We start from the raw sequence: 27,618 nt of genomic DNA on the forward strand, positions 1-27,618 counted from the left end.
TTTAATATGTAACATTTTCGTGAAAGGAATTTCAAATAGCCAAAAAAATTAAAATCATAATCAGTTTAAAATTTATTTTTTGTTTTAGAAATTAATATGGCAAGCTTATTATTTTTTTTCTGCGTTGTTATGCATGTACCTTCCTATTGTAAGCTGATTCCTTTATTGTATAAGCTATGACAAATCCAAAATTTAAAATATTGAATTTAAAAAAGAGGTAATTGTTTCTTGAAACAATATAAAAGAGATTTAATAACAACAACAACTCTTAAAAGACTAGATGATGAAAATTTTTTTAAACGCTTATTCAACAGCAATTTTTCATTAGGAGATTTTATTAAAATACTATATAAAAAAAATAATTTAATAATTAAAGCGGAGCATGATAAAAGTTATTAAAAAATAATAAAATTATTAATGAAAAATTTAAAGCGAAAAACTTCAGATATAAAATTTGAGAGGAAAAAAAAGAATGCAAATAAAATTTTTTGACAGCTTTAACGCAATCAAAAGTAAAATAGAGAATGAAACACAATATGTTGCATAAGTATAATTGTTCCGCTCATGTAAAACGTACTCCCACGCGATTTTTACAAATAAAAAAATTTTTTGTCTATTTCAATAAAATATAAATATTATAAAAATTATATCCAAATTAGGGTAGACTTAAATTATTAAAATTTATAATGATGATAGTAGGGGATACTGTAAATTGTAAGACATAATTTCTCTGGATAATAATGACGGATTATGTTTTATGAACAAAATATTTAACACTTGTTCAATTTACTACTGTTAATTTCAATATTTCTACTTGGTTTAAGCTGTAGATACTACCGAATTCAAGTTGAGGAGGTTGATCCTGAAAGGCGATAGCACTTACAGGTTTTATGGAGAACAGCAGAAGGAAGCCTCTTGGTGATTATGGGCTCAAGAGCAAAAGATCTGCCAGTAGTTGCCAAAATTGGTCAGAACGGGAGATCTCGAGGGACTACCTTACACGCGATAGATAGAACGGGAGCACATCTATCACGGGAGCACATATTCACCCCTTGGATTGCGGTACATTGTTACCCTATGTTAAATCTAATCTAATTTAAAAAGAATTCAAACATCTAGCAACTTCTAATTTATTTGAATAAAATTTATTAAAATCTCATTATAAATAATTAAAAACGTTTAAACTGTTTAAAACTGTGTAAAATATGAGCAACAAAACTATGTAGAAAAAGGAATAAAAAAAAAATAAATTAAGAAAAACATTGCTTGAAGCACTCGCTTGTCATAATAAAAATGGCCTCCATATGCCTTTAATATTTTTTAAGTTCAACTCAAGTTTTTTGCAATGGTAATTTTATCCCTACATGTGTTGTTAATACATAAATAATTCTCTTTCTTTTATTGCACTGTACAATCTTTAACTTAAAAGTGAAGGCGTTCAAGGTGAAGGTTTTTCTTGTAAATTATAAAGTGTAATGTAAAAGTACCATATTGTACAAGTTTTGTTTTATAGTACAACAAAAAAAACTAAAATGAAAACGACGGCAATGCAGAAATTCTCTGTCATTTTTCTTTTTGTTCTCAATGTTGCTTAAAATGCACATTATCAGTGTATAAATGATTCACAATCCATGATGATTCATGAATGATGCTTTACGTTAAAAATATTCTGCAATTTATCTGTATTTTTAGTGGAAAAAAAGGTATGAATTATACTTTAGTTAAAAAATTTTGTATTTCCTTAAGTTAATTAATAATAAAGTAAAAAAGAGAAAAAAGGTATTAAAAAAAAAGATTTTAATTTAAAAATAAAACTTTGACAATTGAATGACGTTTCATACAATTTAGAGTAAAATAGCTATCATTTGTTTTTGTTTTCCTGCAGAAGAGAACTTCGTAAATTGAAAATTATTACAAAATAGGCAGTATAAAACCGTACGTTGTAATCAAATCAAGAAGAAGGAAAAAACAGTGTAAGAAAGCCGGAGGGACTACAAAAGTTCACTAATGGATAAAATCGCAGATTTTAGCAAAAATTGCACTAACACATTCATGTATGTAAGATGAAGAAAGGCATGCAGTTTATAAAACGTCTTACTCTGAAATGAGTGTGTATACAATTCGGTGTACTAACATTTGGTATGATCAATATTTCAAATTCCAAAATGAGTAAGATAATAAATCATCCTGTTCAACCTGCCACCAATTTTCTATTGATTGTAATAAAAAATTTGGCCATCTCTGATTATCATTTCACTATAAGTATGTTTTTAATTATTTATTTTTTTCTATGTATAAAATGTGTACTATATACATAATGTGTATCAAACACGACATTGTTCTAACCAACCATCATTAATTAAAGTCAAAAACTAATTAAAAAAAAAAATTATTTTTTCTATATGCAATTAATTAACTTTTCTCTTCTTTTCCTTCTATCTTTCTCTGAAATATATGTACTCTTACTCGAACATTATCTATACATTAGGTTTAGCTCAACACAAAGATAATATTACATTTTGTATGAAACTGTGTTAATGTAAATCATACTATTTTTTTATAGTAGCAATTCAAGTTTCTTCTATTTTCTTAAGAATAAACAACACAAATGAAAAGAAAACAAAAAAGTTAAATAGAAATTTTTATGCATAATAAAAGAAAAAAAATTGAAACAAGTTTTCCATATAGATCAACAGGTAAATCAACAGGTAATTAAGAAAAAATTTCAAATCATATACAAAAATAAAAATAGAAAAGAAATTTTTTTGTTGCTTAAATTTTGTTTCAGTTTTTTTTTACTACACAGCGACGATAACTCGTTAAAATACGAACATTCTATTTAAAACAAAATAAATAGTAAATAAATACGGCATGATTCGTGTTTCGCATACCAATTCGGCTAGTGATCGTATTAAATAAAAAAAAAATCAACGGTTACTTGTAGTCAAAGAAGTGTGATCTATGCAGTTGGTAGTTAAAATGCTGAATATAATTTTATTATGAAAATGACGAAATACAGGAAATTGATTTTTGCAAATACTTTTACGTTCCTACCTAATTTTTCACAGCTAAATACAAACAAATACGAGCGGAAATGTCTAATATAAATAAAAAAATTAAATTAATAATATGTGAGAATTAAAAAAAAAAATTATGACACAATCTCGAAAGTGTATAAATGAAATTATTCTACATTTCAATTATATCAATAGTGCGACCGGCGTTATGCAAGAAAAATATTAATTTTAACAGTGTGATGTCTGCTACTACCAAACAAAATTTACTTGAAAATTTAAAGTATCCTTCGCAAGTCGTGTGTTTCCAGAGACTTTACTCTGATTTTTCTAATTTTATCAATAATGTAAGTATTCCTTCTACAGTTCAAATCAATACCTCTCCACAACCAATTACACCAATTATATAACTACATCAATCTATGGAAAAGTGTAGATGACAGGAGTAGCTAGGAATATTTTTTACAGTAGATGACCTCACATTTTGATATGGAAAATAAACATCAAATACTAAATGTTTAAGTTTATAGGTTACTTTTTACCCCTGAGACATAAAAGGAACGCATATAAATGTTATGCAGAAATTTCGATCAATATTTTCGATGACATTTGTATTCGAAATTCGATGACGCTTAAGTGATTCCGTGTTTCTATCATTCGACACAAGTATAATTTTTCTTGAATTAAATGTATGTAAGCACACTTAATTTAACACTTCCTTTTTAAAATATTGGAAAGGAAATGAAATCGAATGAAATTCATGTAAGTATTTATTAAATAATTTTTAATCAGCATTAACGTATAATTAAATAATTTAGTTTAATGAGTTAATTAAATAGAAGAATCACTTACGATTGCGTTAGATTGCAACTAAGATAAAATTGTTTATCCGTAATTAAGGATTTTCATATTATAAGATTTACAGAGCATATTTTGTATATTTAAGCAGTTAAATATTTGGTTAGATTTGGAGTCAAACTCAAAATATAGAATGCTTTCCTCTCATTAAAAATAATTTTTATTTTTCAAATATTTGAGTATGCTTGAGTAATGGTTTTGTATATAAACTACTATGTGAGAAAAATAATTAATTTTAAAGAAAATTTCAGTAAGAAAGCATTAAAATGACAAATTCTACAGAAAAATTTTTCTTCTCTAAGTTCTAACTGTTTCTAAAATCAAATTGTAATATTATCTCCAAAACTAAATTATGTTACTCTGTGTGTTCGTATGTTGACTTAGCAATTGCTGCTGAATTACATTAATGTATATAGAGAGAAATCTATATAGTAAGTAAACAATACTTCCATACTTGAAGTGTTTTAGTCAAGTATAGTAAAGCATATGGTATAGTTGATTTGTTTCTCCATTTGTATGATGTATTATATCAAACAATTAAGATGCTTTTGTATGAATATACTTGTCGCGCATTATTCAACAATTTTCAATTTTTGTTTATCTTGCATTTGTTTATTTTTTCTTGTTTGAACGATAACATGTAAGACAACATGAATGACAACAAAAGATAAAATATGAAAATACAAAAAACTCGCTTATAAATACAATTAATTAATCATGTTCAAAATCAAACAGATAGTATGAACAGCAATGCAACTTCCATGATTGATGATTTGATTTTGTTTGTTATAAAATGTTTTTGAAAATTATAAAACATACTTATACAAATATCCTAAGGTTAGTACATCTAACTATAAATTTTCTTATTTTTGCATTAATTTAAAATAAGTAAATTAATAATAAATATATATGTAGATATGTGTATGTTGTATTGTGTGTACATAAATATGAACCTGCGAATTCACTTATGGGTATGAAAGTTATACAAAAACAAAATTTAATTTTTGAACCTTTTCATTTTTTATCCACCAGCAAAAATAATACGAAATTAATATTAAAGTAGAGTCCGTAATAGTTAGCCCAGTCAAATAGTTACACATAAGTATGTAAATAAATATAGCTAGCCAACAACATGATTAAATAAAAAATAGTGAAGAAATGTATAAAAATAATTAATGTGTAGGCCATGTATAAAAGTTATTTAGCATAATACCATAAACGGTTTTAAATGTTAAAAACAAAAAACCAAACAAAAAGCTGGAAGAAAGAGTTAATAATCAAATGATAAAATGAAAAAAACAACAATAATAAATTTTATATAAGTGTGTATGAATGTGAAAAGTAACCTGTCAAACTAGTTACTTATAATTTCCAATATACTGGATTTTTGTTACAAACTTTTATAAACACAAGAAATAATGACGATAGATTAAGATAAGGCATACCAAGTCCCGGTTACTATTTTGTAATTTTTGTTAGCTTTATATTTCTTTTACTTACTCACATAATGTAAAATAAGTTTTAAAATATACACACGTAAACGCACGGATTGTATAGCATTAAACATGTGCGTATGAAAATTTCCATTCATACATATATCGACAGGTATGATAGTGTATAATAGAATCTATGTGTAAATATACGATTGGAAAAAGAAGTTGTTAGTAGCAGTGGAGTGTATGGACTACGGCATTAAAAGAGAGAAATTCGTTAGTTGGGTTTTTATAATCGCCAGTTAGTGAATGTTTTTCTTTGGTTTTCTTTTCTTTAGAAAATTTCTTTTTTTTTTTTTGTTATATTTCAATTATAATTAAATGGGAAGTTATTCTGGTGGAAGTTATAAGAAAAATGTGGTATATCAGCACAATTATGCACATACAAACTGTGTTATACAAACTATTCATACCCACATACATCTATACATATTTACGAAAAAGGGTAATGTTTCAAGTCTTTTTTTTTTATATTTTTCTTATTAAATTTTCTTTATTTAACCATAAAAAATCAATTGGCTTTGGTCATCATATATAAGAGTATGAATGTAGGATAGATATAGCATAAAAGTCGGCATATTTTTACAAACTTTACACTATAGTATATAATTAGTGAATTTATATACATATGTAGATTATATATGACGTTAAATTCTTGAAATAAGTGGTATTTTACGTGTCACATTAAATTTTCTTTGTATATGCATATTCCGTATGTATAACTTTGTTAAAAATATTTATTTAATGCGAAACTATTGCTAGAAAACGGAATACACATTGTTTGATTTTTTCAAATTGGTTATAATAGAAAATGTTTTGTGTGTTCATTTTTTTTTAAATCAAAAATTTTTGTTATATTTTTAGATAGATCTAATAATCCTTTGTTGTTATACATACATATATAATGTTTCTTTCAGTTGAGAGTTCAAAGATATTTTTGTAAAAATAAAAATTCATTAACTACTTGCACCAAAATACATGCGATATAATATGTAGGATTTATTATACAGAAAATTCAAGTGGAAAACTTCGTTCTTTAGAACACAATGTTTGTTTATCTCCCCACCCAAAATACTAAAAATAGTGTTTTTTGGTTACTCATAGTCTCTAAAGTAAAATAACATTTTGAATTCCATAAAAGAAGCACAAAAAAATAGGTATTCATTGCAAAATAGTTATTTAAATTAACTGTTATATTGAAAAAACTTCTTTCAAAATTATGAAATAATTTTTTTCACCAACGGCAAGTCATAGTAAATTGTATTTTTTACAGTTTAGAAATTTCTATTAATACTTTGTTCCATAAGCTAAATTTCTTCCTTCCCTTCAAAAGTTATGACCCATCAATGTATTCTCTACTCGGTTTTTGTCAAAAAACTACTTTCAAGTAAATGAAATGATTTGTACTAATAATTGTTAATTATCTTATAAAAGGAAATATTCTACATTTATTTAACAAATTATTATTTTGTTATACGATTTCATTTATTATAACATGACTATTTCATAGCTGCTATAGGAAGCGGTTATATTAAATACCAACTATTTGGAAAAATATTTCATATTGTGCTAAACAACTAATTGATTACATTTTAATTAACATCTTTTGGTATAGACTTTAATTTTTTTTAATTTTCACAGAGCAAAAATTTCATGAACATTAAAAGACTTGATTATGGTGATTACATAAAATTTTAATAATCAAAATTTTTAATTGACTAGCTAATGAGTATAATATACCTAACAAATATACAACAGTCTAATAAACTATTTTACTCTTATATATACACGCAGTAATTAATTATGAACACCTTGACCTTAATGAATTGAATATTTATTTTAATAGATATAACGAAAATACACAAATCCCTCTTGACATTTTAGTATTTAAGTGCAAGAGAATTTAAAAAAGTGTTAAAATGCTAAAATCAATCATTCGTAGGCAGGCTACCAGATTATAGCTATCAGCTACAATATAAATTGAATGACCTTCAAAATTTTCTTGACTTTTTTTTTCTTTTGGATTTAAGTTAAAAGAACAAAATAAAACGAATTATATAGGTTGTAGATATACAGTATAACAGTTTTACCAATAGCTAGTTATATTTATTATATTATGTAACTTTTGAAGAAAAGAATTAAAACTCAATAAAATTTTATTAGTTTTTGTTTACTTATACATATATAATAGTAGCCTAGATATTAAGTTTATGCATGTATGTATATGTGTGGACTGAACTCAATATTTCTTGATACTGGAGAGAATATTAATTTCCCACATGTTTCAAAATATATGCTTAACCAAATAAATTGTGTTTGTTATATGACAAAATCACAGTAAAAGTTTTTCGAAAGGAACATTGTCACTCAAAACGATCAAGAAATACTGAAGTTTGAACGAATCACACAAATCTTATAATATATGTATACAAAACTTTTTAGCATGCCTGAAAGTCATCTATAAGCCACTAGCTAACTTCCGCGCTATTAGAATAGAATTTATACAAATTGTCGCGTTATTCAAATTCAATCAACCATGTATACATACTAAATTTTTAAAGTTAATTACTGCCCATTGAATATACTATTGAGTCACTTAGAAGCTCAAAATACATTCTCAATTCTCTTAAATTTGTTCTGTTAAAAAAAGGTTGTACTGTGTGTCAAAAAATTCAAATTAAAATATCGTGTTTGCCGTTGACTCCCACATTAATTTTAATGGATATTGTTTTTTTTTTTCTCATATTTTTTTTTTTTTTACAAATAAAATGAGGCCACCACCACGTCGTTTGTCATTAAACTCATTTATGCAATCAAACAAACATACAGTAGAAGAAAAAAATCACAATAATGCACTCAAAAATTTCAGTAAATTCAAGTTTTTTCTTTTTAATCAATTAAAAAAATGATTTGATTAAAAAAAAATTCACTAGTATTTGGATATAAAAAATTCAATGAACTGATAAAACACTCTTTAGTATTAGTAAAACAGGTATAACTTAAGCTAATAGCGGCATTAGAAAATCTGGTAGACTACAGGGCAAAACAAAAATGTAAATCGAATTTTTCCGCCTTACAAAAATATTTTTGTTTTATCATTGTTTTCTGTTTCTTTTTTAATTAAGAACTGCGCTAAAATACGGTGCTCTATTCATTCTCTTTAATTCTCACGTTAATGTAATGAAAAAAATTAAAAACAAAAACAACAATAGAAAACATAAAACAGTTTTATTTAGTATTGAAAAATTCAATTTGTTATGGGTGTTAAGAAATCAAATTAATTTTTTAATGAATTTTCTGTCTTTGGATAAAATTCACTAGTTTTTTATCGCAGTGACGATTCGTCACACACAAAAAAAATTTAATTTCAAATTAGTTATTTACCTATAAAATGCATAAATGGTAACGGTATTTTAGAATGTCAATGTCAATATAATGTACTTAATGTATACTAATACAAATATGTTCAATAAAGTTAATAAAATTTTAATACTATAAAATTATTAGAAAATAATGGAGGCAGTCTTTCAACTTTTCCAAAATTTTTTTTTATAAAGTGTGTACTTACTAAAAACCTTGGTCGATATACTATAGTGTGTACATTTAAGTTACTGCTTATATATACGACAAAATCTATGATTAAATCTACGACAAAGTCTGATGGTTTGACATATTACACTGAAATTTTCTCAGACTTTATGCCAAAATTAAACAATTTGCTTCGAAAATTATAATCAAAATAAAAATCAGCTGATTACAGCTAAAAACTTCCGCTGATCGTTCAAACATTTAAGGAATTTGACAACAAATCTGAATGAGAATAGAGTAATATCTACTATTTGCCAAGATATACTACCGAGAATTAAATTATTCACCAGCGGATGCATGGTCAAATTTGAGTTTTAGCAATACCACGTGCCATTACCTTAAAACTTTAATATAATTTTGATTAATATTGTACTCACAAAGCTAATTCTTAGCCTGTGATGGCTGATCTTATTAAAATAAGCTGAAATTAATGAATTAAGGGTAACTTTAACTTAAATTAGCTTTTCCAAATTGGTTTTTTTCAACTCTGAACAATTTCCATTCAAACACACTTTATATTCAAAACAATCTTACATATAATTTTTGTAAAAATATTTGAATATTGGTGAAAAATTAAAGGTAAATTACACCACACCTGTAAATTAAAATATGTGTTTTGTTTTTTTGTTAGTCTTTTATTTAGATGTATATATCATATTATATGTACGTTAATAAAGCAATTCATATTCAAATATTTCTATGAAATACGAATTTAATGGTACTCAAAAATTTACTCATAGATAATGGTACTTTATTTGATATTAAATACCCCCAACTTTAATATTTATTTATAAGGTTTTCAATTATTTTTACTATAACACTCAATTATACTAACTATAAATTAGCTTTTTTAATTAAAATATTAAATAAAATACCAGTTTATTAATTTGCAAATTAATATTGATTAATTTTATACACAAGAGTACAAGACTAATGCAATTGTATTGCCATAAAACCACTTTAATAAACAAATATAACTTTCATTCAATTTACTCTTACTATCGTTTTTTGAATGAAACACAAAAATATTCAAACCAGTTAAATTTTCTTATATTATTTTTGAAGGCATAATCAGTATAATTATTGCTTTAATATGCAACCCATTACGTGAAAAATACTAAATGCAAATATTTGTTTTTATAAGTATGTTGTGTTGCACAAAAATTTTAAACACAAATTGAAAAAATTTTTTTGGCTGCACACCTAATATCTTCTTTTTCTTTTTTCTAATTTTGTAGTTTGTCTACCATTCCAGTTTGGATTTTTGTACATGCAATATTGAACTATTGAATTTTGAAAATTTTCATGAAAAATAAACAAAATTTTATATTTTCTTTGTGTTGATTTAAGACCAGCCATATTACAAATTATTTTTTTAGCATTAAAATATTATGTTTATTAAGCAATTGAGTAAATTAAATTTTTTTAAATGGAATGTGATGCCCTTTAAGTTGCTTTCTTTGTAAGCGTATTTCGTTATCACCAGGATCTTCCAGAATCCATCAATATATGATAATAACCTATAGTAAAAATATTTTTGAATATATTTGAAAAAATTTTTTGAAAATTTTTTAACGCGCTCTCTGGCTAAGTTAAAAAAGATATAGAGCAATTTTAAGCGTTCTTCGTGATCACCTAGAACTCATAGATTTTGGTAATATATAATTATAATTTCTTGACACTGCATGTAAACTTTGTAAAGTGCGGACGCAAAAACAAAATGACATTTTTTTTTTCAAATTATCTATCCAATAAAAATTCTATTTTGTACTGATTTTTTTAGTTTTTGTCCATTTACGTTTTTATCACATAAGCTGTGGCAACCTAAACATTAAAAATTGTTACTGCCGTTTCAGCTGTGAACAAAGCAAAAATTAAGCATGTATCAATTTTTTTATACTCGAAATACTTACATTATCTGACCATTTTTTATATACGAGCAACAAAATGCATTAAACTTTGCATTTTACAGATTTTTGTGCATAAAAAAATTTTGAACTCTAGATATAATATTGCGATATATTTAAGCAATTGATGCCAGGGTTACTTATTTTCCTTTTTAAAAAACTTGTAAAAATTGTGTATTTTACCAAATTCTAGGGAGCTGACTTAAGAAATTTTATTTTAATTTCAGTATGCAAATTTGCTCTCTATAAAAATAAAAAAATTTCGGAAACTACAAAAATCAAAAATTTCTTTTGTTTACATGAAATTAATCTTATAAAAACGAAGTCATATTGAAATGCACTATAAGCTATAGAAAAGTGTAGATGACAAAAAACAAAATATTTTCAAACAATAAGCTAATAAAATAACATTTGTCTCTCATACCATCATTTATAAAGAAATTCAAGGTTCTTTTATTCGTTAAATTAAAAAATACAGAGGTGTATTTTTTATAATTGCTATCTGATTAGATCACAAGAATTATTGGAATTAATAAAAAATATAATGTGATTTTATGTTAATTTTGTACGATAAAAAAAAAAATTTTATTAAAATATTCAATTAATTAAATATTTCCTTAAAAATCTTATTTAAATATTAAATAATAATATAATTAAGGAAAAATTAATAAATATACAATAAAACATTTTTATCTAGATAAAACAATTCAAATGTTAAAAGAGAAATAAGAAATGAAGAACTTGTTCAATTGATTTTGTAATGGATACAAGCGTCTTAGTATGATAATATCAAAAATTATTAACTTATACACCTTCTGTAAATTCAAAAACACTTTTTTTGAATTTTTATCAATGGTAAATGATTTTTGCAAACAGCATTAACAATGACTTTTAGATTCCATGCGGTCCTAAATTTTCCACATAGATTTCAGCCATAATTTTATACTTAAATTATGCAGAACTCGAATAAATTTGGTACGACTACGAAATCTAATTTTAGAAATTTTTGGATACTATATTCTGAAACACTGATTTTATAAATTTAGGCAGTTGACGCACTGGCGAGTAGAGGGACAAACACAATTTTCTTCTTATAACACAATGCCTATTACTCATTCTAATAAACGGATTACTTTCCATCTAACATCGTTATATCTTTATTTGATGGCAATTACATGTACCTACTTACATATATATTTTTATTTGTATAGTTACTCTTCGCTAATCGAATAATCAATTGAACATAAATGACCTAGATTCACAAAAAATAGCTTATTACCTCCGCCTATTAAAAATATCTAGTATACAGTAAAGGAATAGGGATTTAACATATGAAAAAATGTAGGTACATTAAAAATTTTTATACTTTGTTTCATTTCACTATTTAAAATACCTTATTACATTTAAATAAAAAGGGGTTATTCTTTTTTTATTGTTATTACTTTTCGGTTGTAAATTTTTAATTTCTTTTTGTTTTTTTTTAAAGTAGGTACTTAAAAATTCTTTTATAAAAAAACTTTTCTCTTCGTTCAATCCACTTTTTTTCTCCGAACAAAAAGCGATGTGTTTAAGTGAGTAAAATAAGCATGTAAAACTTTTATATAAAATGAAATTCCGGCACGAATTCCACATATGCAATTCTTATATACTATAAGTGTTAACAAATAAATATGTATGCATATATACATACATATATATGTATACAAACTAATTTATAAGGCAATATTTAAATTCTAGAAAATTGTCGCAAAAAGTTGATTCAAATATTGAGGCAAATTTTAAAATTTTCTACTTATAAATACACAAACATTTTAAAATAAATCCTATATAAATCGTTTACATTGTTTAAAAACACAAATATATATATATATGCATATGTACAATACAATTATAGGTGCATAATGCAAATAAACACGACAAAATGAAAAAAACCTTCAAACCGCTAAATGAATGCATTTACCAATAGAATTCATACAAAAAAAAAAAAACAGAAAAAAAAATTTTAATTTAATCTGGCAAGCCCAAAATGCCTACTTTCGTGGCTTATTCATAATTCATTCTATAATAGCGTACAATTTTATCTACATAAATACCTTCTTTTACAATTGAATACTCCCTAGCTATGAATTAAAATACATTTTTTTTTTTTTTTTTATTTCAATATTATATTGCAACTAAGTTAATGTAACCTATCTAGCAATTTTATGTTCTGATACGTTGTGGAGGAAGGGGAGTGATACCCAGTGGACAAACCCCCCAATTAATTTAGTTGTTTATTCCGAATTTGATTTATTCAATCAAATCAAACGGCTTCAGTCTTTTTAATCTTCTTTGGTGATTTGGAGTCTGAACTAAGCTCCTAACTTCAATATTTGGATGGCGAAGTGTTCTATCTTTGTGTTTAATTGCCTGGATTTTTATTTCTTCTGTTACTAAATTTATTTTTAGATCGCGGTGGATCACATTGTTACGAACGTACCACGGCGCTGCTGTTATATTTCTCAGTACCCTATTTTGTAGTACTTGTATGTGTTGATGATTTGATTTTTTCGTGCAACCCCATAATTGAATACCGTAAGTCCATATGGGTTTGATTATTTGGTTGTATATTAATAATTTGTTTTGCAGGTTCAATTTAGAATACTTTCCAATTAGCCAGTCAAGTTTTCGGATTTTTATTTTTATTTAGAATTAAAGATTTAGAATTATTTTATTTAGAATTAAAATACATAAACATTATATATACGATGTAGTTATGTACAGTATCGGATTAACTTTTATTGTCTTCTAAAAAAAAATCTTTTTCCCTATTTTTATTTCGTTTCTTGTTTTCGTCTTATATCTAACATTATTCTTTTTTAAACTGTTTAAAAGACTTTATTATTTAAGTCATGCTTCATCGCCTTTTTAAAAATACGAAAGAAAAAAACACAAAAATAGGTGCGCGATTGCAACCAAGAAAAAAAAGACAAAGAAAAAGAATTTTCCTCTCTTTCTTTTTTTAATACCGAAAGAAAAGAAATTATCAATTTCGATACAACTCCGATTCATTTTTTTATTCACTGTATGTTTGAACAAATTTATGCTCGTGTGTAGACATATAACTAGGCGGCAATAAATGTAAAATGCAATTGTTCCAATATTACCTAAAACTTATTAACAAAATTTAACAAAAAATTGGTTTTTGAAAAGCAAAATAAATAATCAATGTCCTAATAAAACGAGTAATTTTATTACTCTGCTTAAGAGTTTAAACTCAACTTTAATTGTAAGTTTACTACTTTTATAAGTCGCCTAGCACAACATTAAGAAACAAAATTTAAAACCAAATTTCATTAAAAAAATATCAATAAAATATTTTATAAAATATACCAATTTTATCTGTTTTAATCTCGTAAATTAATTACGAGAATTATATACAAAATTTGAGAACTCATTTCCCTCATTTCCTTCAACTTTTTTGAATAACAAATGAAAAATTTACTTTAAGCTCATAAACATTGCGCTGCGTACATATTTGTATGAGCAATAGCATTTCATACAATATCTATAACCTGTTATACACACAAAAAATGTAGTAAGAACAACTAAAATTATTCGTAACATAATAACCGTTAATATTTTTATTACAACAGCTCAAGTAAATAAAATGCAATAAACAAATTCATACTTTTTTTAAATTACCAACCTATTTAAGTATGTAATGTATGGCATGTTACACATTCATACATGTATGAAAACTATTGTAAATTTTTGTATTAATATTACTCAAATAATTTATAATAGTAAAATAGAATTTACAACGGTTCTTGAATATTTGAGTGAGAACGAAATAATTTTTTTTATTATTTAGAAATTTATTTTGCTAAAAATTTCAACAATTTCACATGATTTCTTTAATAAAATAAGCGCTATAGAAATAAAATGTAATTGTGCTATAAGAAATAAGAAACTCGTTAAACTTGAAAATAAAAAAAAAATAAAAGAAATTTTTTAACGATCTCGAATACAATATGGGAAGGGGAGGGTAGTCGAGAGAAGGAAAAATAGATAATGTACACTTGTTTTAAGAACTGAAATAAAATTGAGTTGTTTATTATTTGTTTGTTTGTATGTATGTTTGTTGCTTAAAAATATAGAACACCTGAAACCTGGAAAATTTTTTGTTATTCTTATTCTTAATTGAAATTCTATGCATTCTAAATAAAAGAATTTTACCTTACATTCTACATTTTATTGAACTGGGTGTATTGATGAGAAAGAAAAAGAATTGCAAATCGTAATCTATTCTAAATTATTAAAAAAAATGGTTATGTCAACAGTTATACGTATATAAGTATAGGTGTTTATACATACATGCACACATACTTATTATAATATAGCTCCAGAATCTCAAACGAAAGTAGCATACAATTATACCTATATGTTATTGTACGAGTATGAAATTGATAATTTTTTGATAATTGATTAAACAATTGAAATACAGAAGCATTCCAAACACAAGTTACTCCATTGTTCTTTTTTTAACTTAACCCGCTTTTGTTCCGTTTTTGACTTAATTCTGGGAGAGTTTTATAAACCTCGCACAGTTGCCAATACAATAAACAACGCCGCACGTTTTCTCAACCATAACTTGAGTATGCTGTAGATTCCTGTGTCGAAATTCATTTTTAAAATTTCTAAAGCCCCGTTAAATTATGATTAACACAAAAATTAGTCAATAAAAATCTTATAAATATAAAATTCCATTCTAAAATCTAAATAAAACGTTATTCACAACAAACATTTTGTATTCTTATACCAAATAGTACAAAACGATTTAAAATAATCTTGAGTGAAATGTCAAATCAATATGGTATAACATTTTCAAGATGATTTATTCAACAATTCACAATTAAAGAACAAAAATTGATTGCAATCAATGGAATAAAATTTCAAATTGAATTGTACATACAAAATTTCATATATTTATAATAAGAATAAGAGTCATTTTGAAAGCCTACATTATTTTTAAAGAAAAACAGAAAACCGCAATTATTATTAAATATCAATAGCTCTATTTTTTTGTATATTTACATTTCTATGTTACTATGAGGTTTACAATGCAAATTCTTATTATGTAAACCTTAAATAATAATCTATTTCAAATCGGATTTAAAACAATATAATGTGTAAGTTATAACATAAGTCTGTAGATATAAACTGATGAAATATGTAAATCAGGTGAAGAATTTTTTTATTTATATACGTACATTAGTACATACCTACATTGCGTTCACATGTATGTTAAGAATGACCTACATTGAATCAAATTTTTTTTTCTGTAATTTAGTCTGGCAAAAGCAAAATTAAAAAAAATTAATTGGTTTCTAGCTTCAATTTCAAATGATAAATTTAGTTATACAATCATTTATATTTATACATTTATATTGTTTAATATAAAATTTGTATTATGTGAACATTTTGGTTGTTGAATTACTTTTGTAATCTTCTGCTTACAATATTTATTATACAATAGAAATTGTTATTCTGTCATTGAACCTTGAATTGATTTTATATTTTATAAAATAAGACAGGAAAATTTGAAATATTAAGTGTTTCTTTCTTGTTTAAATAGAATTTACGATTTAGAAAGGGGTTGATTGTCAATCAAGCCGTCATCTGGCATTTACTTTTTGACCAATTTTTGATCAGTATATGAAGTTTTATACGGTGATCAAAATAAATTTAACGACAAATTGATTTTAAAAAATGAATTTGACAATATTGGACATCAACGTTAAATTAAGAGACATTATTAAATAATTTTTTCAGAAGGTACGTGAAATTACTGGTCTCTATTTAAAAAAGAGAAGCACACTTGACAAATTGCTAGTCTAAAACGTTTACGCCATCTAATAACCTCTCTACAAACTAAAAGGAATGTTGCGATATTGTGAATTCTATTTCTACAAGTACGACAAGGTGGAGTGGGCTTACAGAAATATGTACTACTATTTTATTTCAGGACTCTGATTTTTGATTCTGATCAGGACTCTGGGTTTTGAATTGATGAAGAATAAAATTTTTTAAATCGAATATATAGAATTGAAATAATGATGAGAATGCACTTTTGAAATTGTACATTTTTGCATGCGGTTTTATGATTTTTATTTTATTAGACTAAAATTATCACACATACTTATATACATATATGCATATAAGTATGTATATAAAATATATTCAATAACAAAACGAATCAAACAAATTACAAAATCAAGATCACCAGATGCAAAATTATAATTTTACAAAGATCTGCTAGATAAATTTAAATACTAATTGAATTTTTGTAAATATTAATGTTATAATTAACATCTTGAACAAATTTGATTTTGTAGATTGAAGATCCATCTTAAAGAAGGAATTACAACTGGACAGTTTGAGCTGATATTTCATGGGATTCAAGGTGTCCTTTGCATTATATACAAGGAACTTCTTTAGGAGGTGCGGATTGCGGAGGATGGATAGAAATCAAATTCGTAATATGACGAAGGTTTTTTATTGAATACCAACCGGTAAAATATAAAATACCCAGGCTGAGTAATTACGATTCCCTTCAGAGTTCAGTCTGTAATGACTATGACAATATTGCACATGAATATCGTATATAAAACCTAATTATATAAATACTTACATATTTAGTCAGGCACGTTAAGGGAAATCTATTTTAAATTGTACATATCTTTTTTATTACTGTACATAGTAGTTAAAAACAACACTGCGCACAAACTAATTAATTAACATACTCATTAAATTTTCATAATCTTAGGCATATTATATAACAAAATAATAATTAATAATATAAATAATTTATTTCCTTATATAAAAGTCTTAATTTTAAAAGTCATTAAAATTCAATTATGTAGAATAATATTGTAATTTATTGTAAATTATTTTATTTTTTAATATTTGTATACAAAAAGACAAAGTATAATTTCCTCATTAACCTAGAATTTTTAATATAGGTTTGCAGAATGTACATAAATTTTAGCATAATATTCCAATTCTTCAATTCTTAATTAACCTTGTTTTTGTTCTCTATATTTTTTTTTATTCAATATATTAATTCAATTGGTAAAATAACCTAGATTCATGTACATATACATATACTAAATTGCTTATTTATAAATTTAGTATATTCTTTTAATTTCTTAAGTATATTTCAGAAATCTCATATAAATCGGAATAAATTTTATTATTTTATTTTATCTACTCCCAATTAAGTTTTAATAGCCATTTAGAATTTATAGTTCTATCAAACATTTAATTTGAAAGTTTTTTTTTTTGACATTAAATGATTAATAACGAACCTTTTTTTTATTTTAGAAAATATAACAAATCTCAAGGCTCTGTCAAACTGTGTAATTAAATCATGATTGATGCACAACAATAATAGTATGATTGAAAATAATTTGAAGAAAATTAAAATTTATTCAGGTTTATCATATGAAGTAAAAATACCAAAATTGGAGCAACATCAAATGTACATCAAGAATTACCAAAAGCAAGTAATTTAAAATATTCTTTTTTTTAGTATTCCGGAATCAAAGCAAATCATAAAAAGTAAATAGTGTGTAGAGTTGAATATGAAAGTTCCTTTGTGGTGCGGAAATGAAATAGCCAACCTAGACACCAATGGAGAAATATTTATGTATAGTTTATTCTGAGAGAGATTTTAATATAATGCAAAACAAAATAAATTCCGACAATGAAATCCTATGTAACATAATTAGCCAATAAACTACCAGGGAAATATAATATGGACAAACTATATTTAATTTAGTAATTATGGTACTAAAAAAATGTGCATTAAATTTAACGGAGCTTCAATAAAAAAAGTAAACAGACACAACTACCTTGGAGTAACTGTTGATATTGTGAATTAAACTGGAGTATACATATTTAGAAAGTATTAAAAAAATGTCGAATAATTGCAGAAATCTTCAGAAAAATAAGAAAACGATCACTCTATTAAATCACTAAGGGACTACTTACTTATATCTAACACAAAATTAACACAAAGAATGCAAATTCCTATAGAAATTTAGAACCGGGTGCTAGCAATATATTTCATCATACGATTCAACTTTATAATGGATTATTGTAAATTCTTGATAATTTTTAAAAAATTTGAAATTCATTCATAATTCTTTGAACTTTTGACTGAAATGCAGCTAAAATTTTTGCACGTTTTCTAGGTTATTTGCATTATAATGTGACTAAACCAATATGTTAATTTTTTTTATATGATTAATTTTCTTATACACAAACTAATATTGAAATGTAATTTCATATAATATAAATGAATAGAAAAAAAAATTCAATAAATTTTTAATAAATAACTTTCACTGACCATAAAGGTTAAAAAATTTTATAGAAAATTAAATTTTCTTCTAATGTTTGAGCTACAGAGTTGCGCTATAGTGCAAGAGAAAGAAATCAATTTTATTTATTTTTAAATTCATTTGAAAAAGAAAGAAAAATAAAATCTTTTCTTATACAAAAATACGATAAAATGCCGAGCAACATATACGATATTTTCATCTTTAACTATAGAAAACTTCGAATATATAGCAACGGAGAAGAAAAAAATATTTAAATTGATTACAAGCTAAAAATGCAAATTTTTATTTTCATTACTTGATAATTTTTAAATATACTGGTATATTTGATTGCGTATTGAAAGTCCAATAATTTAATCAAAAAAACTCAAAATAGAAACAAAAAAATTTGTTATTTTTGTTGTACAAATTGTACAACCCCGCAAGCCATTTCTAAATAGTTGTTGCTGCAACAACATCCAACAACATAATATAAAAAAAAAAGAAAAAACGAAAAAAAATAACATGAAAACAAGAAATTTTACAACATTTTTTTTTTCGCAATAGCAGCATTAATAACTTTTGAGAATAACATTTTTTCAACCGGTATTGAATTCATATACCTACACAGTTAAGTTTTAAGCCACTACAGTAATAATTTTCATTAGTGTTATCAATTGATTAAAAGTTATAGTAAATTTACTGCAATTACAGTTTTATAAATTTACGATAATAGTAAACTGTTAAATATTTTAATTTTTAAATAAGAAAAGAGAGATGTTATGGAGAGAATTACTCCTTTCATCTGCATTTGTGTTTTTTACGAAAACTTTCCATTCGATTATTTATAACAATATTTAGTAATCGTACTTGACATTCGATTGTAGTTTAGCTGTGATCTTGTTCATGACAACGTTTGCAATATTATTCAAATTGTTAATTTATTACAAATTGATTGTGATGTAACTGTTTTCATTAAACTTATAAACAGATTAATGAGTGAGATTAATAAGAAAAATTATTTCCAAATCAAAACAGTATCAAAATATTAGGTAATTAAATGTAGTAATCAATTCGGAAATCCAGATCAGCTCGAAAGATATACTAGATTTTTCAAGGGTAGAAAAAAATAGTCAAAACAACAAAAGGTAGCTTAATTGTGACATCCAATTGCAAATGATACATATTGTATGTCTACGGTAACACTTATAATGACTAAGAAATTGAAACTTGTGATTTAAAAATTGAATGTGTTACCATTAAGATTAATATTTTTAAAATTTCTAAGTTTCTAAAGTTTAAAAAATTTTAAGTTTGAAATAAACAATTTATTTGAGTTTATTTAAGTAAATATTAGCCTTGAATTGTATAGTAGGTACTCCAATATTTTGATCTCAACTATGCTTCAATTTATTTTTTATTTATCTATACAAATATATGTACATATATTTTTATTGTAGTTGGAAATACTTTAAAGGTAGTTGCAAAGTTAAAGTAGGTAACCAATATCACGATAATTTCGTGTAATGTTATAAATTTTTTTTTAATTTTCTGTCTTTTTTCTGAAATATTTTTTGACCATATTTTTTTCATAAATAAAATGATCTATTAACCTAAGAAAATTTTCAATTTTATTTGTACTAGCTATTACCAATTTAAAAAAAATAGAAAACAAAAATATTTTGGTACAAGTACCTAGAAAAATTCCATGAGAATTAAAATCTTATAATTTTTGCTTTTGTGCACTGGAATTTACAAATAAAAAATGAAAAAAATCAAATTTTTTTATAAAATGCAAGTGGGGGGGCTCAACAAAACTAGTTTTCTTTATGTAGTTTAATATTATACAAAGTATGGTAAAATAGTAAAAAGTATAAAGACAATATTAAATGGTATTGATCAAGGTTATAAAATAGTAGTTACCTTTATTGAAAATTTGATTAAAGATTAAAATTCAATACTACTCGTATTTTTTATTCGATTCATTTTATGTGAATATAATTGATAAATTGTAATTAAAGAAATCTGATAGAATTTTTTAAAATTTGAATTTTTGAGTAATTCTATAATTAATTAAAAAAAGTGATTATTGAAATTCTGCAGAGGTGAATTTTATGCGAATAAGATGACATTTTAAAAGATATTATAAAATATAGTATATTATAATGGTTACAATATAACCTTTAAATAAATGCAAAAAAACATAATAATCAGTTGCGTTGGCAACATTTACTGGAATATATGATGTTTCACGTTGGACTTTATGGCCAACATCAGTTGCACGTATTTAATATACTGTCTCAAAATAAAATAAATTTAATTGACTGAAATTTAATTGTTTATTAATTACTTCTTAAATTACTTTGTAACTTAAGCAATATGAGCATTGTTCAATACTGTGTTACCCAATAAGGTATACATACTTATAAATTTAATTTGCTCAAAATCATGTACTCATTACATATCACTTACTCAATCATACATAAAAAAAAATTCATAATCGATATTGAATTTAAAGTACTTTAACCCCTTCAAAATTTTTAGTAAAAATCCAAAAATATAACAAAACAAAATTCCTTTCTGTTTTTGATCTAAGATAAGTGAAGAAAAACATTAAAAATGTGAAAAATTTTCTATTACGTTATTTTTTTTACAAACATATTGTTATACTCTTCTGTCTTGTTTCATAATTATTATTTTGCACACATAATAATGATATTTGTGCGCAATGATAAATAAAATAATGAAATAAAATATCGTATATATATAAAATATAAAGAGACCGTATGAAATACTTAGTAAGTACCTACACTACTGATTTCTATTCAATACTATAATCTCGTATGATATTATAATAAGTGTACATCTTTATAAAATTAAAAATCTCAAACGCGATCATTGAATTCTTAAGTAGTTTTATATAAGCTAAAGAAGGAAAGTTAACAGCTGGAATATCAAGATAAAAAAAATAAAGAAAATTTACAAATCATGTAACAAAATTCAAAAAAATCTTTAATTTCTTTTGTATATTGTTTATTACAGTGAAGTCTCCACTATGCAATAATTATAGTTTTTGGTATATATAGTTAGTAATTATTATATGAATGACCCTGCTTACCACTGGTATATATAAACTATAGTCCTGGTGTCTTGATCAGAGTTTACTAAGTAAACTGGGCCTGGAAAAAGAAGGCACTAGCATATTCTGTGGAGAAGATGAGCAAACCTCAGTATACCTTCTGGGAAAGTGTGTTGCTCACAGGGAAAGAATTTAGGGGAGTTTGGTCTCATTGGGGCAGAGTTGCTGTCTTTCGACAAGATGATCGAGCTCATCAGGGCAGTTGGTCTCGAGCGGTCGCTGTAATTCGAAGAAATTCGGTGAAAAAATATTATTTTCGAATATTTAAACAAGTTCACTAGTACAAATGAAATTTATTTCACGAAAACGTCACGTTTAAAATCCTACAAGGCTTCCGAATTAAAAAAATAACCAATCAAATAATAGGGATTTTACTGTATCTACAATGGTATAATATTTAAATATTTCTCTGCAATAACATTATTGATTCAATAGGTACGTACGAAATAAAAAATATTCGTAAATACATATATATGAGCTCTAGTCTAAATAATCGTAATTCATATAAGTAGAGGCGTAAGAAGATTAAAATAAGAAGAAAAATGAATTAATTTTCAAATTTTCAAAATTTTGATTTATTGTTTAATTAGAAAGTTTAAAAAACTTTTTAATTTTAATTTTATTGGAAAAAAATAGCAACATTGTGTCTATTTACATTTGTATGTGGAGCGGTTAGGCACAGCTCTTCTTTTATGCCTCTCTCCTATAAAAGTAAAATTTACTTGTAGGAGATTGCGTGAGAAGTACAAACTAAATGGTGTGCATACGCAAACTAAATTCGAGCCCATTCTCCTACTGCCTCTCTAATCAGACTCTCTTTCATTGATTGTCAGATTTTAAATTTTTAACCGTTAAAGGGTTAAGTCAATAGTAATTGCTGCCATAAGTTTTTATTTAACTTACAAACTAGGGGAGATTTTTTTCTTAAATACTATTGTCATTCTGAAACCATACTAATAATTTACCAAAAAAAATCCTATTAACATTATTTTCAATATACCTTCATTTTCAGTTTTTCCCAAATTTATTTGAACAAAGACTACAAGCACTACAAATGTATTCAAAAGGATTTCCGAATGTCTTGTCATCGATTATTTGTCATTGTCATTTTGATTAAAGCACCATAAAAATAATAATAAAAAAAGTAACAATAAAGAATTTTTCCTTCAATTTGGTTAGTCCATTTTATTTTTGTACATGTTCGGAATTAAAAATTTTTAATAATTATACAATTTATGCATTTTTATTTTACCGAAAACAAAATTTAAAAATTCAACTACCTACTTTAACTTTAAAAATATTTAAAGATTTTTGATTAGCTGTAAAGGTAAAATAAAAATTAACTGTTATATAAAAAATCAAAAAATTTTATTCCACACATATACTTTATATGTGTTTATATAAATAAATAAATGTCTGATTAAAATTCGTGACGCGCACACTTAAATAGCAAAAGGGAGAAACTGAAATTTTTCTTAAAATTTAAAATATAGTTAAAAAAATATTTTGTACTTGATAATTCAATATACATTTGAACTTACCATTGGGACATGAAAATAAATCCTGAAATGAAAACAAAAAGAAAATTTAGTAAATTTGAAATTAAAAAGTAGTTATGTATTTGTCAGTTAGGTGCACAAATGAGTTTATAAGTAATTCGTGCGACTTCTAAACACCTAATGCAATAATAACTGCGTTCAGTTAGTGTCATGCAGTTCACATGATACTTGTCAAAATATTGAATTCTAATTAAAAAACTTGTTTATTTTAAAACTCACAATTATGTGACAAATAATATATAGTCACAAAAAGAAATTATCTTGCTCGTTAAAATAACAACTTATTTATAAATATTGTTCATTAAAATTCCCTAAATGTGCCACCAAATTTTGCACTTAATTTGAATTAATATGAACCAAATGACATTTTTGAAAATTATATCTGAAAACTGCTTTATAACTTTTTTGTACACTACCAGAATAACCAATTCTTTTTTTGTATGCTTTTTCGCTTATCCGGATATCGCTTACAAAACAACGATAATACAACCGATTATGTTTTTTGAATTATTGAAGTATAATCTTATATAGAAATGACATTTAAAATTATTATTTCAAATTAGGAAATAAACAAAACATAAAAAGAACATAAATATGTTGAAAGACAATACTTGCACTAACTTTACATGTTGATGCAGTCATATGTATATGTCAAATATGCAAATGTAGTATAATAGTACAGTATCAAAATTGTAGATGCGTGTGATAAATAATGTGATAAATAGGTTTGCATAAATGACATTTAATTGTCATTACTATTCATTTCATAGTTATTAACAAAATTCCGAAATATTTAATGGTTTTTATCATAAAAATCTTTTTTAAATTTAATTTTCTTTATTTAAAAATTAAATAAAACGGTTGATTGTGGGTAGATAGAGTACGACACATGTATATATATAAAATATTGTGAATTTTATTGTGCGGCGGAATATTATCTATTTGATAGATTTAAGATTTTAAATCTATCAACCAGATATTGGGGGAAAAACTGATATTAAGAGTCCCCAGCGTGGCACCGATTTTCGGGTAAGCTGTAAGTGAAATAAATATTTTTCTAAAATAGTAACCACTGGTTAGCTAGTTACTAATTCAATGTATAATTTAATGTATATGATTCTAATTACATATTCCATCAGAAATTATATTAAAAAAATCAGACAATTAAAAATAAAAGAATTTATAAAAAAAAACAAAATATAAATAATTAAAACTTACCTCTGATAAAACCCCAGATAAAATTGCGGACAGCCAAATAAGTGTGGCCGCCCTTATCCTCCCCATTTCTTTATTTTATATTAAAAAATTTCTTCTATACAAAAAAGCCAGTCAACTGAAACAAAAGTAAATAAATAAAATAAAAATATTAGAAAATAATTATTCAACTGTTTTATATACTTAAAATCAAAATTTAAACTTACATAATTTAATTATATATGTATGTATGTATAAAAATGTAGGTATGTTATATGGATGCGTTATAAATTCATTTCCTAAACACTAACCTTATAACCCGTATGCAATAATAAACACGTACATTATTAAATGTATAATATAAAAAATTATAATATAAAATAAAAAATACAAAAATACTAAATCAAATATTACGAGAAAAATTAAATTTATTTGATTAGAGCAATTTTATAAATGTACAAACATATATTTACAGTATAAAAATTTTTATGTAGGTATATACGTATATGCTTGCACTCAAATGTATATGAACATGTGCGGCACATTAAATAAAAACACAGAAGAAGTTCATTAGCACCGATTTCTTATAATATGCAGAGAAGTTAAAAAAATTATTCCGCTAAAATACCGTAATCGAGGAAACCATTAGACCAATAACACCTCTATTTAGCGTTTTTCATTGATTTCATGTTTTACAAGTGAAGAAGAAAATTATTTTTACATTTTCTTTTTTATATTTTATAATATTTTAAAAAAGAAGTTAAAAAATTGAGGTAATAAAAGAATAGAAAAGTTTTTTTTTCTCATTTTTTTTTTTTGCTGTGTACACGTTCATTCAACAATAACAATTATTTAATCTAAAGATAAGTTCTGTTATGTTAAATGTTATGTTAAATATTCAAGTGGAACGAAATTTAAATACTTAACTAAGTATACGTACATACATATAAATATGGATATGGTTCGAAGCCTACATGAATTTTAGTTGATTAAATGTGTTATACAAATTTGCTTCTCAGTTTATAATGCTTATTAGTTTTTCCAATATTTAGTATCATTTTGTATCTCTCACAAAAATTAATTTAAAACAAATTTTTTAACACTTTTCTGATGGAATTACCTATATGTATAAATGCTCTATATATGCAGTAAACTTGGATGTACCAAATACCAATAGTATCTTATATCGAATGATTTATTTAAAATTCAAACATGTTTGTGTTGAGATCGATGAAAAATATACATTATATATTATTTTGACAGGGTTGTGTAAAGGTAATGATAGCGGCAACATAAACTTAATGTTTCTAAACGCAGGCTATATAGTTTCACTTTTTTTCGACGAAAAATTTTGGGGCATCGATCCAAAATCCGAACTGCAACACGAAAACGATTGTATTTCATTCGACTTCGTATATTCCAAAAGCCGAGGTGCTTAAAATTCAACAACAGTTCATTGATATTCTGAATAATTTTACGACCCTAAGGGTTCGAATGACTAAATTAGATCTAGAATAAGTTCTAGAAAATTATCTAAAATTTAACATTCAAAATTTTTTGTTTATAATTTTGATTTATTTGGCAAAATAAGGTTTCAATGAGTACTTGTGTCTGTCCTTCCAAATATATTATACTCATATACAACATAAGGGCGAATGTAACATAGTCGACTAGTTTCGCTGATATAATTGCTATCCCATAACAATAAATTTGGTAAAAAAAGAAAACTTTTACCGAATAAGCAAACTTAGTTAAAATCATTGTTGCTGGTATGACATTTGGTTAGTAATAAAGAATATTTCCTGTATATTTCTAAATACTTCAGTACAAAAATAAAGCATTTCTTTAATTGTAAAAAATAAACAGTATAACAGTAAAATAAAATTTAATTTATTTGGACTGTTAACTGTTTAGGATTTCTATATTTATATTGTTTTTTTTGTAACAATAGAATTAATAATTATTGTTAAATTAGATTCGCAGTTCTTTTTTTCTTTTATTTATTTTTGTTTTCATACTCAATTTTGTAATTTAATTGTAATTATTCTGAGTCTATATAAGTTAATGACCTACATATTATATTGAATCAAAAAGAGAAAGAAAGAAAGAGAGAAGGAAAAGAATTTATATTTTTTGATAAATAAAATCTTAAATGTTATTTTTTTAAAATCTTATCAGTTACACAGATTTAATAGAGTTTAATTTTAAACAATTACATTACTCTTTATTCTGAAATTAATATTAGTTATAGTTGAGATTAAATAGAAAAAGTTTTTGATTATTATAATCACAATTAAAAGACTTATTCACATGCAAAATTGTTACCTAAAAGTCATTTTATGATAAGTAAAAATTTCACTGTCAATGTCAAAATCTTAAAATTTGACAATTAGTTGACAATAATCAGAACGTAATCAAAGATTTTTTTTCATATAACATTTCTGAGTATATTTTAAAAAAAGTGGAATGTTAATTTACAGCAGGTAACTATGTCCTCGCAACTAGA

At 24.7% G+C, this 27,618-nt stretch overlaps 1 protein-coding gene across 2 annotated transcripts in view; it reads right to left on the reverse strand.

The window, feature by feature from the left end:
• The window catches only part of LOC129616312 (uncharacterized), a 96,399-nt gene that overhangs the window by 35,303 nt on the left and 33,478 nt on the right, over nucleotides 1–27,618 (reverse strand). For both annotated transcript variants that reach the window (XM_055531926.1, XM_055531921.1), the window contains exons 2-3: nucleotides 25,137–25,251; nucleotides 23,901–23,922 (exon numbers count right to left, since the gene is read on the reverse strand). In XM_055531926.1, the coding sequence (XP_055387901.1) occupies nucleotides 23,901–23,922; nucleotides 25,137–25,202 (88 nt within the window). In that variant the 5' untranslated portion in view covers nucleotides 25,203–25,251. The remainder of the gene's footprint in view (nucleotides 1–23,900; nucleotides 23,923–25,136; nucleotides 25,252–27,618) is intronic.

This window comes from Condylostylus longicornis, unplaced genomic scaffold (assembly GCF_029603195.1).
Source record: "Condylostylus longicornis isolate FDR11 unplaced genomic scaffold, ASM2960319v2 ptg000005l, whole genome shotgun sequence".
NCBI lineage: Eukaryota > Metazoa > Arthropoda > Insecta > Diptera > Dolichopodidae > Condylostylus > Condylostylus longicornis.